The sequence below is a fragment of the Sinocyclocheilus grahami genome, unplaced genomic scaffold (assembly GCF_001515645.1).
Source record: "Sinocyclocheilus grahami isolate Dianchi unplaced genomic scaffold, SAMN03320097.WGS_v1.1 scaffold112.1, whole genome shotgun sequence".
NCBI classification, from domain to species: domain Eukaryota; kingdom Metazoa; phylum Chordata; class Actinopteri; order Cypriniformes; family Cyprinidae; genus Sinocyclocheilus; species Sinocyclocheilus grahami.
This window is the reverse complement of record NW_015505291.1, coordinates 1,939,311-1,956,401: the sequence shown is the minus strand read 5'-3', so window position 1 is coordinate 1,956,401 and position 17,091 is coordinate 1,939,311. Positions and strand designations below refer to the sequence as shown.

General features: G+C 38.5%; 1 protein-coding gene across 1 annotated transcript; it reads left to right on the top strand.

Annotated features, from left to right (window-relative positions):
- The first annotated feature begins 13,594 nt into the window (after positions 1-13,594).
- On the top strand, positions 13,595-16,059 carry LOC107589154 (uncharacterized). The gene is made up of 2 exons (XM_016277507.1): positions 13,595-15,093; positions 15,229-16,059. Exon 1 carries the CDS (start codon positions 13,892-13,894, stop codon positions 14,678-14,680), a length of 789 nt encoding a protein of 262 aa, XP_016132993.1. The 5' UTR covers positions 13,595-13,891; the 3' UTR covers positions 14,681-15,093; positions 15,229-16,059.
- Positions 16,060-17,091: the final 1,032 nt, after the last annotated feature.

Genomic DNA, 17,091 nt, shown 5'->3' with positions numbered 1-17,091 from the left:
TGCAGTTTCTTTATACTGCTAGTAGTAATAGTTTTCAGATTAAAATGAAACTTTAAAGAGCTTTTAATAAAATATCAATTTGACTTGATTCCAATTTAGTCATTGGTTTGATGTGTTAACTTTGCTCACTCATTGCCTGATTTAGATGTTAATATTTCAGAACTGCTCTGTTGAGGATGTTTAAGCACAAATCAGATTTGTATTGACATTTCTAAGCAATGCTGCATTGAATCAAGGTCACAAAAACAGAAAAAATGCTGCCAAATATTTTCATTTCATATTGTAAGTGAGCGTGCTTAGACCAGAGGCTCTGGAGCTTAATTGAGATGCACTATAGTGTGAGAAAAGAGGATTGTATCTCATTTCCAGATGCAGGACATCGACCGTCCACAAGAAGAAAACAATGCCTTCCAAATCACGCAGAGAGAGCTGCAGAATACAGAGCATAAAGAGCCCAGGACGCAAAGGTAACTTTCCTTTGAACTTTGCTGCATCTTCACTCAGGTAAACTTGAAAGGAATGAGGTTTAGATGCAGCAGGATGATTTGTGGTGTTCGACAAGATGTCAGAGGCAAGTGACGGTGATGGCTATTACCCCTGTGACAGTGACCGACTTGTGGGTTACTGGTAAATTTGGCCCTTGGGACTGTCTGGTCTTTAAAGGTGTAGATGTTTTCTGTCCTTTTCTATTCTGTTTTATTTCCTTTTTCAGGGCTTTGATCACATCAGAATCGGCTTTTTAAATAAACTATAAGTTCATTCTTTTCTTGGTTACTTTTATGGCTTTGTTCAGAATTAAATATAAGCATTGTGCTGTGTGTGTGTGTGTGTATATATATATATATATATATATTTTACACTTCCAGCCATTTAGTATAGTATGTGAAACTGTACGCCACAAACTTTTCAAACATTTGTATGCTGCTTTGTTGTCATTTGACCATATTACTTTGCATGTTTAGCTATAAACATGGTTGCAGTTTAGCTACCTTCAAGGAGGTTATTATTAAAATTGTTTGATACTCAATTGACCTGAAAGAGAAAGCTGGTGAAATGGACTGAAAATGCCACATTATATCGCTATCAGTTCATTCAGCACACTAGAAATGGCAAGTCAGGTTGGGAGCATTGCATTATGGGGCATAATGCAGCATTGTGGAAGCTATTCTGAAACTGCTTGCTAAGCTACAAGCTCATCTGTTAATATTTAACATCCAAGCTACTGTTTTGAACAGCTAGTTGGCTACAAAAAATAGCTATCCAGTGATATATTATAGTCTGAGTTGAGCCAAACCAATTCACTCGAATTGATCAGAATAGGCCTAGACCCAGCATAAGAGAAACAAAGGATCGTTTTGGTGAGTCCGTTTTGTTATACCCTCAGTTGAGACGTTTAAAATAAAGTCTACATTGCAATTTGTTGGGAAAACAAGCTCATTATTGTAAAAGAATGCAGGTGAAAATATTGACACGCGACGCGATTTAACTTGGTGAGTTAACTTCTTTATTTAGTTACTTCTTAAAGGTGCAGCCACGTTAATGAGATTTTGACGAAATTTTGAGAAATGTCCAAAATGGACCTTACTCAGGGTAGCACCATATTTAATTTCTGACAGAAATGTGAGGATAGAAGCACAGTTTGTACTGTTGTTTAACAGCATACCGATTGTTCAGCTGTCAAAACTTATTTCTGACAATAAAAATACAAATTAGATTAAATAAACTTTGAGTTGACAAAAACTTAATGCGACATTTTACAGTTAATTACATGATCTAGGACCTTAGTGTGTGCCTCATTTATAAAATGTTATGCAGAAACCATCCTAAATTTGATCTTACGCTCATCTTTCAAATATACGTACGTGTGATTCATAGAAAGAACGTGCGCACAGAAAACGCATGTAAGCCTCTCTTTCAGACGTGAAATCTATGAATCGCAAATGATCTTGAACTTGCGCGCAGCTTAATGGTTTCTGCTCTCTAAATGACTTATGGTTCCCATTGACTTCCTTAGTATGGGAAAAAAATCTACTAAGTCAATGGGGACCAGAAACCGTCTGGTTACCCACATTCTTCAAAAATCTTCTTGATTGTAAATTTGGATTGTAGGTTATAGGCCTAGGTATTTAGTATTCCATCCATACTTTTTCAAAGAATAGTATGCAGTATGTCATTCAAACACACCCCATGGCTTTTGTAGTTAAGCATAAAAATGAACAGATTGTAGCTTCCCAACCACTCCAGCAGACATAGTGTAATTTGTCAGATTCAGATAAACAGGCATCCATTACAGCAGATGAAAACCTTGGTTGAACAAGGCTGAATGGAACGAGATAAAATATATCACCCTTGTGAGTCCCACACGGCCTTTATCAGAACCTGACACGGGACCGCAGGGGCACAGAGCTTTAATGAAGTACAAATCCACATTAATCGTGTCTCTTTAGACCCCAGTGGTTCAAATACCAATTCCATACTGTAAATCCTCAATTTGCAAGTACGCCATGACAGGATTTTACAGTCATTTGTGTGAGGTGACAACATGTGCAGCTGAATTTCATGGTCTGTTTCATAAACTTTCCATCCGGCAATAGACTGCAGCAGAACAGAAGCCATCTGAATGGCGAACGACAGAAAGCGAGACATATCTCAGCCAGCTTTAAATAGTTCCTGCGAGAAACGCCAGGAACATGATCCTAAATGAGGCAGAAACTCATCAGAGGAGGTCTGGAGGAAATGCCTTGTGCTGTTTCACGTGTAAATAACATCCATCCATTATTAATTGCAGCCTGTGCCAAGACCTGCTACTCGACACATACAGCGACGCCAGAGGGCAGACAGCTCATCACCTGCCCTGCTGCCTCACAGGTGTGCGCCAAGGCTTCATAAATACCTTTTCTCCCCATTTTTCTCGCTTCACAATGTTTGTGCTAAGCAAGCCAAGCAACTACATGATTTTTATTTGGCCTCCTTACACTAAACTTTGATACTTCATGGAGATGATGGTTGCTAGGCGACACTGGGGTAAAAGTTGCTTCACAAGGTGTTCGTCATAAAGCCATGTCTGTGTGTGCATGAATGTGATCTCAAGCATCAAATGCAGCTGTTGGTGGGCAGGTAAACCTTTATCTGTTGTGGAGCTCAGGGAGAGAATACTAATAAAACATAAAGCCCCGCTCATCCGAGACGGAGATGAACAACAGTTTGAAATGGGAGGATGAGAGGCCACATTGTTGTTGGTCTGTCATGAATGTGTTTTATGATGGAGCTGTGAACGTGTGTGGAGTACCTTTGGATAAGTCAGGGTTATTATGGTACACTTGCATCTTAAAGGGATAGTTTTGATTAAAAATCACAATTTTGGGCATATATAGGTATTTTTTTATTGGTTTTATTTGTATTCTTGATGTTACATTTTAGGTTCTTCAGATCACTGTTTTGGTTTCTTTCTTTCTTTCTTTCTTTCTTTCTTTCTTTCTTTCAATGCACCAATGTACGATGGTTTCCTCAAGAAATGGAAAGTAGCTTAAAGAATATATTTTGAGAAATGTCTCAGTTTTTGTCCATACAATTGGAAGTCAAATGGACTCCAGTGTTGTTTGATTACCAACATTCATCAAAATATCTTCTTTTGTGTTCTGCAGAAGAAACGTCATGCATGTTTTTAACCACATGAGGATGAGGATGTTTTATTGTTGATGGACTATCTCTTTATGATCACAACTGTATGTGTACATGGGGTTCTTGGGTTGGTTTCATGTGTTTAGACTTTTAAAAGTTCTTTGTTACATTTTAGTTTCTTCAGATCAGTGTTTCTAATGTTTTAATGCTCTAGTGCCTGATGGTTTTCTATAGAAATAGAAAATATGTTACATAACGTCTCTTCTTTTGATTGTATCTTGAAGTTTTTGTCCATACAGTGGGCTCCAATGATGTTTGTTTCCCGATGTTCTTCAAAATATCTTCTAGAACAGAAGTCATAATGATTTGGAACCAAAAGAGTGTGAATAATTTTCATTTCTGGATGGACTATGCTTTAAGAACCCTCTCAAGGATGATCAGAAGAAATGGACAGGACCTGAGTTAAATATATGAGTGTCACAGCAAAGGGTCTGAATACTTAGGACCATGTGATATTTCAGTTTTTCTTTTTTAATAAATCTGCAAAAATGTCAACAATTCTGTGTTTTTCTGTCAATATGGGGTGCTGTGTGTACATTGAGGAAAAAAAAATTTAACTTAAATGATTTTAGCAAATGGCTGCAATATAACAAAGAGTGAAAAATTTAAGGGGGTCTGAATACTTTTTGGGGGTTTGTTTTCATTTTGGGTTGGTTTTTCATTTCATTTTTGGGTAATTGTCTTTCAAATGCATTTAAAATCACCATTTTGGGCATATATAATTGTATTGTATTGGGTTTATTAATGTGTGTTTGGACATTAAAAGTTCTTGATGTTACATTTTTTTTCAGATCACTTTTTTTTAATGCACCAGTCAGTCCATGATGATTTTTGAATATAAGTTACCTTAAACAGCCTCTTCTTATGACATCGGACTATAAAAACGTTTTGCCCTATATAGAAACTTAAATTTTGAAGACTGGTGGTGAGTTCCTTTTTGCTTTTTTCCTTCACACTTACATTTGTGTCCTAGATCTTACTGAGAAGCCAAACTAACTGCACATTTGTATTTACACCAAAAACTTCACTAAAACATCTGTTCCACTAGTTGCATCAAACAGAGTTGAAATCTCTTTGTATGAGTGGCCTGACATGGCAACATTGACTCAAACAATGGTGTGAGTTTGTGGTGGGAGGATTTGTTTGAAAACGGTCATTATTTCTGCATTTCTGTTTGGTGCTGCTATGGTAGACTGGAGGAGAGCTGTAGTCTTGCATTCAGAATATAATATCTCTGATTCGTGTTTAATATGGAAGTCAAGATGTCTCTTCTCTTCCCCCTGTGTGAGCTCTGTCACATGTCACTGTAATATAATTAGTCCAAGCAGTTAATCAATATAAAATACATTCTGCTTTCGTTGTGGCTTGACTTTCTGGTTGACTTGGCGCTGTCAAATCCAATGAGTGTTTGTCATGGAAGGAAGGAGTAGTTGCTGCTGCTATTGAAAGAGTGAATTTGTTAATAACGCAAAGATAAACTGCACATTATTACTTGAGATGAGACGTTGAAAAACAAGGGGAACAAGATTAGGTCTTGAATTAGTAGTGTTTGCTAAGTCAAGCATTACTATTATTATTGCTTTGGGTAAGCGATCTGACTAGGGCTGCAAAAGGGTGGAACATTTCCAAAGAAAATTTGGAAACTTTCCAGGAATTTTTGGAAAATTTTCCCTTTCCCTTTGCAATCCTAACCCTAACACTAAAAATTAAACGTTGGCATGTAATTTTGTGCGCTAGATAGAAATGATTCTTAAAATTATGTTTTTGTTATTTTATTATGTGATCAGAAAATTCACAAAAGCATCTAGAAACCAATCAAAACCCTTGCACAGCAACATGCTAAAAAGTTGCAGTACTGTGGATATTGTATGGAGTTAGTTTTATGTGTTTGGACATTAAAAAGTTCTTGAGATTACATTTTAGGTTCTTCAGATCATTGTTTTGGCTTCTAATTTTTAAATCCACCAGTACATGATGATTAAACAGTATAAGTTACCTTAAAAAGTCTCTTTATAAGACATGAGACTATAAACTTTTGTTTTAAAGACTGAGTATTTTTGGCTCTTGTGTGATAAATTGATCCTCATTTGAAAGTTACTTTGGATTAAATCATCTGCTAATTAAATGTAATGTAAAAACCACTCTAAACATTTTTAGCTGTCACATTGAAAAAATATTTGGTGTAGGATTAACCTCAAAACAATTTTCCCTATTGCTAGTAAACTTCACAAATAATTACAAAAAGGCATTGAATTAACTACAATTTTGAAGTAAAAAGCCTTAAATAGTATTTTCTTGAAAAACATACTCCAATAATCTTTCTTTACAGTGTTGCAGTATCCTTGCAATTACCTTAGCATTATGGTTTTGTTTTAGCAAACTGCACTAAAAATGTCTAAAACATCTGATGTGTTCTTGCCACCAGACACTGAAGTCTTTTTCATTTAATTCTGCTTTTAAGGCATGCTTCCAGTTTGTGTCCTGTTCCAGATGAGTGCGTGCTGCTCATCCGGATTTTGAATAGTGAGAGCGCTGTTGTTGTTAAGTTATTTGGCACTTCTGTGTCTCCGGCTTCCTGTTTGTTTCTCCTGGGATTTCTTAGATCTGCCAGTGCTGCCATGTGCCAATGAGCGTCTGTGCCGAAGAACAGACAACGCAGAGATCTGCTCTTGACAGAGGAGAAGTATACACTTTACGCAGAATTGTTCTGTTCAGTCTTTCCCATGCAATTATAATAAATGGGTACTGAAGTGTTTCAGCCTAAAGAAGATATAAGCAGTATTCAGATAAAAATAGCCCATATGTTTTATGGTGCTTTGTGATGTTGCGTCCATTTTAAAGCTTGAAAGTCTCAGTTACATTTCATTGTAATTGCATTTGGAACGCAATGAGGGTGAGCTTGGGTGAACTAGTTCTATAAGCACTGCTTTGAGAATTGATAGGTGCTTTTATTATTATTAATCTGAATAACCAGTTTTTTCTGCAAAGTAATATAGTTCATTAGCTGTGTAGGCTGTTTGTGGTTGTCAAATAATATAGCAACTTGGTTCTTGGCATCTTTTGAAGATGTTATCATATTTAAATGTATTTTGCTGATTTGTTTGGCCTTGGGTTGTATTTGTCAGTCTGACAGTCTTCAAGAGTTGATTATGTTTAATATGAAAACAAAAGTTAGAAATTCTGAAACTACCTGTATGAGGCAGGTTTACTTGTTTTTTTTAGACCAGTTGGCAGACAAAGGTGGAAAAAGAAACTCTTGTCGAAGCCAAGGCTTGCTTAATGCTAAGAAGCAGAAAGATATTTTTTGATATTGCTGACAACAATACTCTATACATAACCCTGTTCTTAACTTTCAGCCCCTGAAGCTTTACTCAGATGGGATGGTGGTGGTACAGAAGCGAGCCAGGACAGGTTCAGGTAAGGGTGACTTATGTCCAGCATCTCAATGGCCTTGTAGTCAACGTGAAGTTTGTATTCATAATCTTTCATCAAAATAGCTCTCTGAAAGTACTTTGGCTGATATTGCTTAGGCCAAATAGGCTATTGGTTAATATTTATCAATTTGTTAAAGAAATGGTACCCAAATATAAAATGTTTTGAAAATATACTCACTTTCAGGCCATCCAAGATACAGATGAGTTTTTCTTTGTTGGAACAGATATGGAGAAATTTAGCATTAAATCACTTGCTCATCAATGGATCCGCTGCAGTGAATGGGTGCCGTCAGAATGAGTGTCCAAACAGCTGATAAAAGCAGTTTTTAACTTCAAACCACATTGCATCTGGCTAAATCCTCTAATATTGCTTTCTCCGGTGAAAAAGTTGTCTCGTCTAAATCAGGAGAGAAATATGCACCGATCAAGCACCGTTTACAAGAGAAAACAGCTCAAAACGGCGCTGAACAAATATGTTGGTACATTTTTCACTGGACGACGCATTATTATGAGTTTATGACAAGAATTGATGGTTTGAAGTTAAAATGCCTTTATGGATTTGCTTCTGAAAAACATGCAGCGTTTCACTTCACAAGATGTTAATTAATTGGACTCTCATTCTGATGGCATCCATTCACTGCAGAGGATCCATTGGTGAGCAAGTGATGAAATGCTCAATTTCTGTTTCCATGAAGAAATAAACTCGTCTACATCTTCGATGGCCTGAAGGTGAGTACATTTTCAATTTTCATTCACCCCAAAATGAAAATTCTACCATCATTCATTCCCCTTCATGTTGTTCCAAACCTGTTCTTCTATGGAACACAAAAGAAGATAGTTTGAAAAACATCTGAAAGACTTTCTAAAACATTGGCAAAAACTATTAATGCAATTTCAATAACATACTGCAAACTCACATTCAATCTGACTTCATTCTGGTCTGGAACAGCAACTTTGCACAATCCAGTCAATTCCTAGTGGATATTCTGCTCTACTCAGAAATACATCATTCTACAGTAGTAAAGTGTAAGAAACATACAAAAATATCCAAAGTCTATGTTTGCAATGCAGTTGCTATAAGAGCAGTGTTGTTTTTTCAGCTTAAAAAGCATCAACATGCAGTGTCTAGGGAATTGCACCGGGAGCATTTTCACAATGCTTCGTAGTCTTGAATGTTGTGTTTTGTCTCAGCATGAGGTGCAGACACGAGATGCAAGCGAGACCGCCTCTCACCCAGAACAGCATTTAATTGCAGTGATTACCAGCATTACGGAGATAATTGTTAGATTCTATGGCTCAGATTGGAGCTTTTGGGGATAATTTGCGCTGTTTTAATGTGTATGTATTGGCTTGATAAACTGGTTTCTCCAGGGAATTGAGAAACAGCCCTTCTCTCTGCAGGGGGCTTGAGGCAATCAGCCAGTCCTGAAATTGCCCGTCCTAATTTCACTTCTCGACTTCACGTCACTCCTTATGAACTTTTAGCTCAGACTATTTCTCTTTCATACGTAATCAAAAGGATTTATGTGACTAAGAATAACTAGCTTTTGCTACAGCATTGTCTTTTCTGGTTGACTGCAGTCTTTTACCAGTTGCAGCTTTACAATTTTAACAACTTCCACAAACCAATTATCTGTAAAAATCCAAACTTTCCTGTACTGTACGTGGTCTTTTTATTTGGAAAGCTCTGATTCTTGGCTTTGAGGAGACAAAACATTGGCTGAAAGTAGTTTGTCCGCTCCATATGATATTAAAAGCATAACATGACTTCAACAGCCAGCAAAGTAGAATGTGTTTATGTGGATTTGGTGCAACATGCTCATTCGTGAGACAAAGAGTCAATTTTCCGTCTGTGCCTCTGTCTCTGGGGTGTGTGCAGATGAAAATCCACTGCCATCAAACACCTTTCAGCATCACTTGCTGCGATACACAAGGCGCTCCCAAAAATAGGATGCATTCAGTTGCGCATGCGGGACACATCTGCTCTAAAGAGCCCATAAAAGATAAATCATCTGCACGTCAGACACTTTTTAGAGGTGACGCAGAGACTCGCTGAAGATCCACCCAAACATTCAAAAAGGTCCTGCTCTGAAAAATACAGCCTTTGTGACTTTTTTCTCCCATTTGGCAAACAGGTGCATTACAGATATAGTTGAACCATTTGAAAACACTATAGACCAGGGGTGCCCAAACTCGGTCCTGGAGGGCCGGTGTCCTGCAGAGGTTAGCTCCAACTTGCCTCAACACACGTGCCTTCAAGTTTCTAGTATGCGTAGTAAGAGCTTGATTAGCTGGTTCAGGTGTGTTTAATTGGGGTTGGAGCTAAACTATCTACATATCCTCCTGCCATATTTATTTATTAAATATTTTGACAAATAGAATAATGCATTAACTTGCCCCCACATTTGATGCAGAAAATAGGCAAAGTGTGTAGATTCTGACACAATATTCAGCTTCTCACCTGTTTGTGCATTTCAATGTTGAGTCCGTATGACATCTCATAATACTGCAGTCAGAGAAACAGGAGAGAGAAGCGCAAGATCGATCAAAAATCTCAGGACAAAAAATTACACTTCAAAATATATATTAAAATAGAAAATGGTTATTTGAAACTGCAATAATATTTCACTATTTTTACCGTATATTTAAATTTTTTATCCACATATAACATATGATAGCTGCACATTTAATCATTCACATTTTTGGGGCATTTGGGACAAACTGGGACATCTCAAAATGTCAAAAAATTCACCTGAATCCACCCAATATGTGTCACAAAGAGGAAATAAAAACAAGTGTAGAGAGAAGGCAGCAATAACAGCAGAGAATTGGCAGTCAAAATCTTTATATATTCAAAAAATCCATAGAAAATTTCTCTTCAAGCAAAAGAGGTGAAGGAGAAGACATCAATTTAACATAAGTTTTCATGAAACTTCAGAGCGACCCGACTGTGATTTGGGCTCATGGTTAGGAGCTTTGCTCTGGGCTAAAGCAGCAGATCACTCAGATCTCTGCCGTCCCGCTCAGACACACATTCACATCGATCCGTCAGCAAGACGTCAATACGCTTGTGCACACTCACAACCCATCATACAACTGATCAATGAGACGCTTGTGTATGAATTACTGCGGATGCCCACAGGCTTACAGACAAAATCAAAAACATTCAATCACACATACACAACATATTTATATAAGAACTAAAGCCAAAACAAAACAAAAATGTAAGAAATGCACATATAAGAACTAATAAGAAACTATAAAAAGAAATAGCACAATTCTATTTCTATATAAACAGAGTTTATATCCCTCTAAGCCAGAATTGTGCAATAAAAAGTTGCAATTATTATTTTTTATACTGTGGTGGGAACAGCTTCCATATGATCTGCGTATATAACTAGGTCTGATGAAACATGCATGCTTTACTCACCATTATGTAATGACGCTGCATTTCAGATTTCTCACTCGCCAGTTTATCACATTCCAACTTCAGACTGAAAAATACAAGACAGCATGAGATGTATTACTCATTTCTTGTTAAATGTTGCAAATTACATGATGCCTCTTTAAGTAATGGAAACGTGGAGAAGTTCCCAGGGTTTGAATGGCACAGCCTGTATATGACAGCTTTAATATTTACATTTCACCCTAAAACACACACACACACACACACACACACACACTTCATTGAGGCTGTCAGCTGCACTTCACCTCACTTTCTCTCTCTCACTCGCAAAGTGGGGAAAAAAAACAAGGAGAATTCTACAACATTCTATCACCATGACAACCCCTTTCCTGTCTGGACTGCCTGACGGAGGCTTGTGATTGGCTGGCCATGTCTTTAGAAGAATGTAATAATGAAAGAATGTATGATTTTCTCCTTCATATACAACTTTTTATATTAAATAGTTTGTTGCACATACATTACCATCTAAAAGTTTGGGGTTGGCAAGATTTTTTTTGTTTTTGTTTTTGAAAGAAGTCTTTTGTGATCACCAAGGCTGCATTTATTTGCACAGTAAAAAATATTGTGAAATATTACGGTTTAAACCAGGGCTGTCCAAACTCGGTCCTGGAGGGCCGGTGTCCTGCAGAGTTTAGCTGCAACTTGCCTCAACACACCTGACTTCAAGTTTCTAGTATGCGTAGTAAGAGCTTGATTAGCTGGTTCAGGTGTGTTTAATTGGGGTTGGAGCTAAACTCTTCAGGACACCGGCCCTCCAGGACCGAGTTTGGGCACCCCTGCTATAGACTGTCTGCAACAGGGGTCTGGGTCTCATTGCATTTGAATTAGTTTCACTGAGATGGAATACAAAGTGTGGATATATATATATACACAGTGGTGGCCCAAATTATTAGAACTCTAGTATTTTCACCAGCTATGGTTTTAAATCAGTTATTTCTATAGTTTTTATATAATTTATATATAATTTTAAATCATATGAAGTACGCAACTGGGTGGTTGACATACTTTTAGCAATTTGACATGTACTGCAGTGTGATGTACTTAACTTCTCAAACTGTTTCAAGTTTTCAACTATTATTTTATCAACTTTGTGCATGCAGCTCTAATGAGCTTACATTATTTAAAAAACTGAAGTGATTAGTGTACTAATTAATTCCATTGTAAAATTTCACCTGTCACACTGCAGTTTCTAGTGAACTAGAGATTTTTAAAAAGAGACTGCTAGCATGTTCACCATCTAAAACATAAACTTGTCCTTAAATGTGCATAAGCATTTTAAAGCTGCAGTCCGTAACTTTTTTTTAGGTTAAAAATGATCCGAAATCAATATTTGAGCAAGTATATAACCAGCCAGTGTTCAAAACTATCACCTTACTTTAGCCCGATTCACAATGGTTAGCTTATAATAATGTTTTCTAATTTGAGTGGTACGGGTAGGTTTTCGTGGGAAATTCGAGCATGGCACTGCGTCATTACGTCACGTCTGTAAACATAAAGAAGCTGTCCCGGCTACTAGGCTATCACATGTGAGGATCCTGCAGGTGACCAATTGTTTATAGCCTTTTCTCACAGCAGCCAGAATAATTAAATGGATAATTTTGATGGCGGATTGTAATCCAGAAAGGATTATGTGTTTATGAAACACATGTGAATGAAATTAAATTATATTCCAGTTATAAATGTGCTTCTGATAACAGATAGACTGGGAGTACACAAGATTTGTATTTTAAAGAAAACCAGTTCGAAGGGAGCATAATTTGCTTTCTGGGTTAAAATGATTTCTTAATATGAAATTCGAAGAGTATGACAATTAGATTAGACTGTGCAGAAGTTGAAATCTACATACTACACACTACATTACGCATAGTCGCCAATGCTGATGTTGTTAACATTAATCATTTGAGAATAAAGTATAACAATAATAATAATAATTTGAACGGTTTGATGTGATATGAGCTAAACGATCTTTAGATTTAATCACCATTTGTAGTGAGATTTATGGTAATGCTTTTTTCCTCAGTTGGTCAGAACAAACATGGCAGACTTGTTACTTACTTGTTCAGATGACAATATACGGTGAAAATTCTTATGTGGGTCATATTCCAAGACGTAGGCTAGAATCTGTGATTGTGAAGTACAGTAAATGTCCACACCGGTGCGGTGACTGACTGCCACACATACTCTTCAGAACATTAGATTCATAGGCGCTGGAGCCGGGCTGACTCACAACCCACGCAAACTAGATAATTCCACACACAGCTGCAATTCCAGATTTTCAAACAGAGATGGCGACAAAGAGGCAAAACATACGGACTGCAGCTTTAAAATTGTGATGTTGGTTTGTGCATTAACTACCCATTTACATCTACAACATGGTCCAAAAATCTGAAAATGTTTTTATTTGACATTTTTTAATTTGAGGCTAATGTTAAATTGAAAAAAATAACATGCTTTTAGGAATGTAGCCTATATGAACTTTTTTTTCCCAGGTTTGCTTGTTTTTTTTAGACCAATTGGCAGGCAAAGGGTGGAAAGAAACCTTTGACAAAACCATGGCTTGCTGACGCAGAGAAACAGGAATTATCCAGCCTGGTATGAGAATGCTGCTTCATTTTATGTGACAACTTTTAGATTTATGTGTTTTAAATTTTAGATTTACATTTACATTTATCTAAAGCGACTTGCATTGCAATTAAGGTAGGCCTATATACGTTTAAATTGAAATGGATATTGAAATAGAAAAAAAATCCCGCGTTTTCAGTGATGTCTCCTGGACCCCGCTGTATATAGAGCTCCAGTCATGAATATACTTTTCTGTAGCGCCTGACGATTTCGCGCTGTTATCCTTGTTACATTTAAACTGAGAGGATAATTTAAAAGCGTGACATCACGAAGAACAATCCGAGAGCCTTTATGACACATTCAGTAGTTGGTAAGTGAGACCAGTAGGGGGTCGGATCGTTTTCCCCTGATCTCCAGCCTCCAGCCCAAGTTCGGTCTCAGTGCTGCATGAACGCACGGCGAGAGAGGGAGGACACTTCCCTCTCCAGCATCAAACGCGAGGGATGCGCTTCATCGCCTTAGGGGGCTGGATGGATGGAGCAACAGGGTCATGAAGGTGACCGCAACCTCTGGGTTGGATTTAGGGGGCCGTTTCCGCAGAAGGAGCCTATCCATAATTAATAAGAGCGAGTCGGAGATCCTAGAACCGAAGCGCAACCACCGGCGAGTCATGTCACCAACTGACAGCGCTTCCAGAGGAGCTGACGAGGAGGACAAAGGAGGATGAAGGAGGCAGAGGAGGATTATAATGAAGCTGAGTGGCAAAGGACTGTGCACCATCGTCTCCAGCAGTCTGCTCTTCGTGTGCGCCATGAGCGCCGTGGTCGTGGGATTCAAATGCATCGCGTTGGGCTCCAGGGTGCGAGCGCACTTCCACCTGGCCACCGCGGCCGGCGCGTTTTACTCGGGCATCCTGGTGACTCTCGGGCAGATCCTGATGGGGGTGGCGCTGGTCTTTTGCCGGGGCAAGCCCAGGTGTGCGAATTTCTTCCTCTTTGGGATCTTAGTGTTTCTTTTGGGGGTCCTGACGGCGTTCTCCGGCGCGGTGGTGGATGGCGACACGGTGTCCCTGGTGGAGAGGAAGTACGCGCACTATTGCCAGGACTCTGTGGATGTAAACACGGCGTGCGACCGGCTCAAAGTGTACCAGCGGGGTCTGGTGGTCTCCACTATCCTTAACACTCTGGAGTGCATCCTGGGGCTGATGAATCTGGTGATCATCAAGCGTTACCAAACGGCGCAGTGTCACCGGAGACGCCGGACGCAGAGGCGGAGCGCGCGGATCGTGCTGAATGAGGAGCGCGACTTCGCGGTCACGGAGTTCCAGCCTGTGTCCTACATCAATTTGGCGGTGTTTCACGCGTTGCACGATGCGGACGGGGAGGTGCACAGCCGGGGCCACCCGTCCATGGAGCTGCCGGGCTATTCGCCCGCCAATCCGGAGCTCAATCTCACGTACCCGTTTTCTTACCCGCTTCACAACGAGTTGCCACCTGCCTATGAAGACATATTCCCTGGAGAAGCGAGCAGCAAATAGCAAAGAAGAGGAACCGAGTTGCAGTTTTGCAGTGACAATCACGCATTCGGCACGCTGAACTTGGAATCGACACGATTATTTCTATATTACGGGGACCAGCTGTTGCCTAATGTACTTTTAATTCAGTGGAGGTTACAGCCTGCGCTCTGAACAAACCCTACAGTTGTTCATAAACTACAAAACGAACCTATGAGAAGGTAAACGTACTGAAAGGATTAAATATACATGCAAAATTGTTTTTTTGACTGACCGATTGTATTCTCAGTTCATCCCTTGTCTAAATCCCAAAGGTTTGTGTACAGGATTCCCATTGGAATTTTTGGAATCTAAAGGATCCTGATTTTCTTACAGTATTCCAGCAGGGCACAAAACAAAAAGAAGTTACCAATTGGGTAAAAAGAACAAATGAGAAGGTAAACGTACTGGAAGTAGACATGAAACATTTTTTGGACCTTCCTGATTGATTGTATTCCCAAATAATCCTTAGTCAAAATCCTAAAGGCTTGTGTACAGGATTCATAGAGATTTCTTTTCTTATAATTGAGAAGCACCCAACCATTAAGGATGCGTTTTATAGGATTTCAACAGGAGGCAAAACAAAAAGAAGTTCAGGACAAAAAGAGCCTATGATAAAAGGTAAACTGAAAGAACATTTGTTTTCTGACTTGTTACGGTGTGTGATGATTTAGAACTAATTATTTAGAACCAGAATCATGATTGAAAACCCAGAAAATTCCCAGTAGGGCTGTTATGATTTGCAACTGGATAAAATGTCCCTGTTGGACATCAAAAGTATTCCGAAAGGCCTGCAACGAGACGTCTTATATTCAGCCTCATGATTTGTTTATAATCTCTTCATTCCTGATGTTTCAGACAAAAAGCCACTGCTGCTGGCCACATTAAAATGACAGGCATTACCCATTGGACAGAAAATTTCTGCTTAGCAGTGATGTGACTGTGGGATGTTATTAATGTTTCTGCATCATGTTGTTCCAGAATAACAGGAGAACATGCAGTTCTTCTCTTTTCAGCTGTTTATGCCGTGTCAGTTGTATGGTTATCCTAGTGTATTCATTGGAGGTTACCGCCAACACTTAAAGCCATTGAAGTAAAGAGAGTGAAATAATACTTTAATTTGTTTCTTGACCATCGTGACTGATGGTTTTCCCAAATCAACTCTAGTTAATTTGTACAAAATGTATGTTATAGTCCAACAAAAAAGTACCTAATACCTATCATTGTCCAGTAGCAAGAAACCTATGAAATTCGAAATAGCACTCTAAGAATCAAATAAGAATTCCTCTAGGATTTTCCTTTAGGATCAACACTAGGATTGAAGTTTCATTGGGAACCCTGTACACTGTATTTTTTGACTAGGGATGCACATTTATTTTCTCGATGTGGCTCTCTTGTTTTTCCTCATATTGCTTCTGTTTAGCTTCTGAATAAAAGGTGTATGTACTCTCTCCTGATGTTACTCTTGAGTTCAGGTTAACTAATGCTTTTGTGCATGCAGTGCTTCTCGGGAGGTGACAGCATGTCTGCCTGCAGCAGGTGTTGCCATGGTTCCTTGACCCTTTTTCTACCTGCGTGTAATTAGATATGTAACAAGCCAGTCTTTGAAATGCAGATTTGCTTGGTTTGTCAAGTTTGATCTGGTGTACAAAGCAAAACAGGTTGTTTAATGTAACAAACACATTCATACGTTTCAGTTTAGCGTTTTAGAAAGATCTCTTTGAGTCTATCTGAATGGATTTCACTGAATGCCGCAGGGACATTTTCAAAGAGCTGCGCTTTTCCTCTGAGGTATTATATGCATTACAAACATGTGGAGAATATGCCTGAGTCCGGTAATTATTCTGAGTGGATATTATATGCTTTGGCACAACACCAAAACCTCTGATGAGGCTTTTTCCGATTAAAGAGACAAGCTTTTGTCTGAGACGTTACTGGAGCTGGATGTAGAGTGGGGTCTAAAAGTCTGAGACCATGAGTGAAAGTGCTGCCTTTTTCATAATGTCGTTTGCTTTAATGACAGCAGCTCTGAAAACCTGATGATCATGTTCTCCAGAATGATTTGAGATGGTCCAAAAAGCATTTTGAGATTTGTAGGATATGTGCAAATAATCTTAGTCAGAATATACACACCCTTGTGAAATATTTACAATTTAAAATAACTATTTTCTACTCGAATATATTTTTTCAAATGTAATTTAATCCTGTGATGCAAAGATGAATTTTCAGCATCATTACTAAAGTGTCACATGATGATCCTTCAGAAATCCTTCTAATATGCTGATTTGCTGCTCAAGAAACATTTCTTATTATTATCAAAACAGCTGTGCTGCTTCATATCTTTGTGGAAGGCAGATCTTTTATGAAAGATCAGCATTTATTTAAAATATTTAACA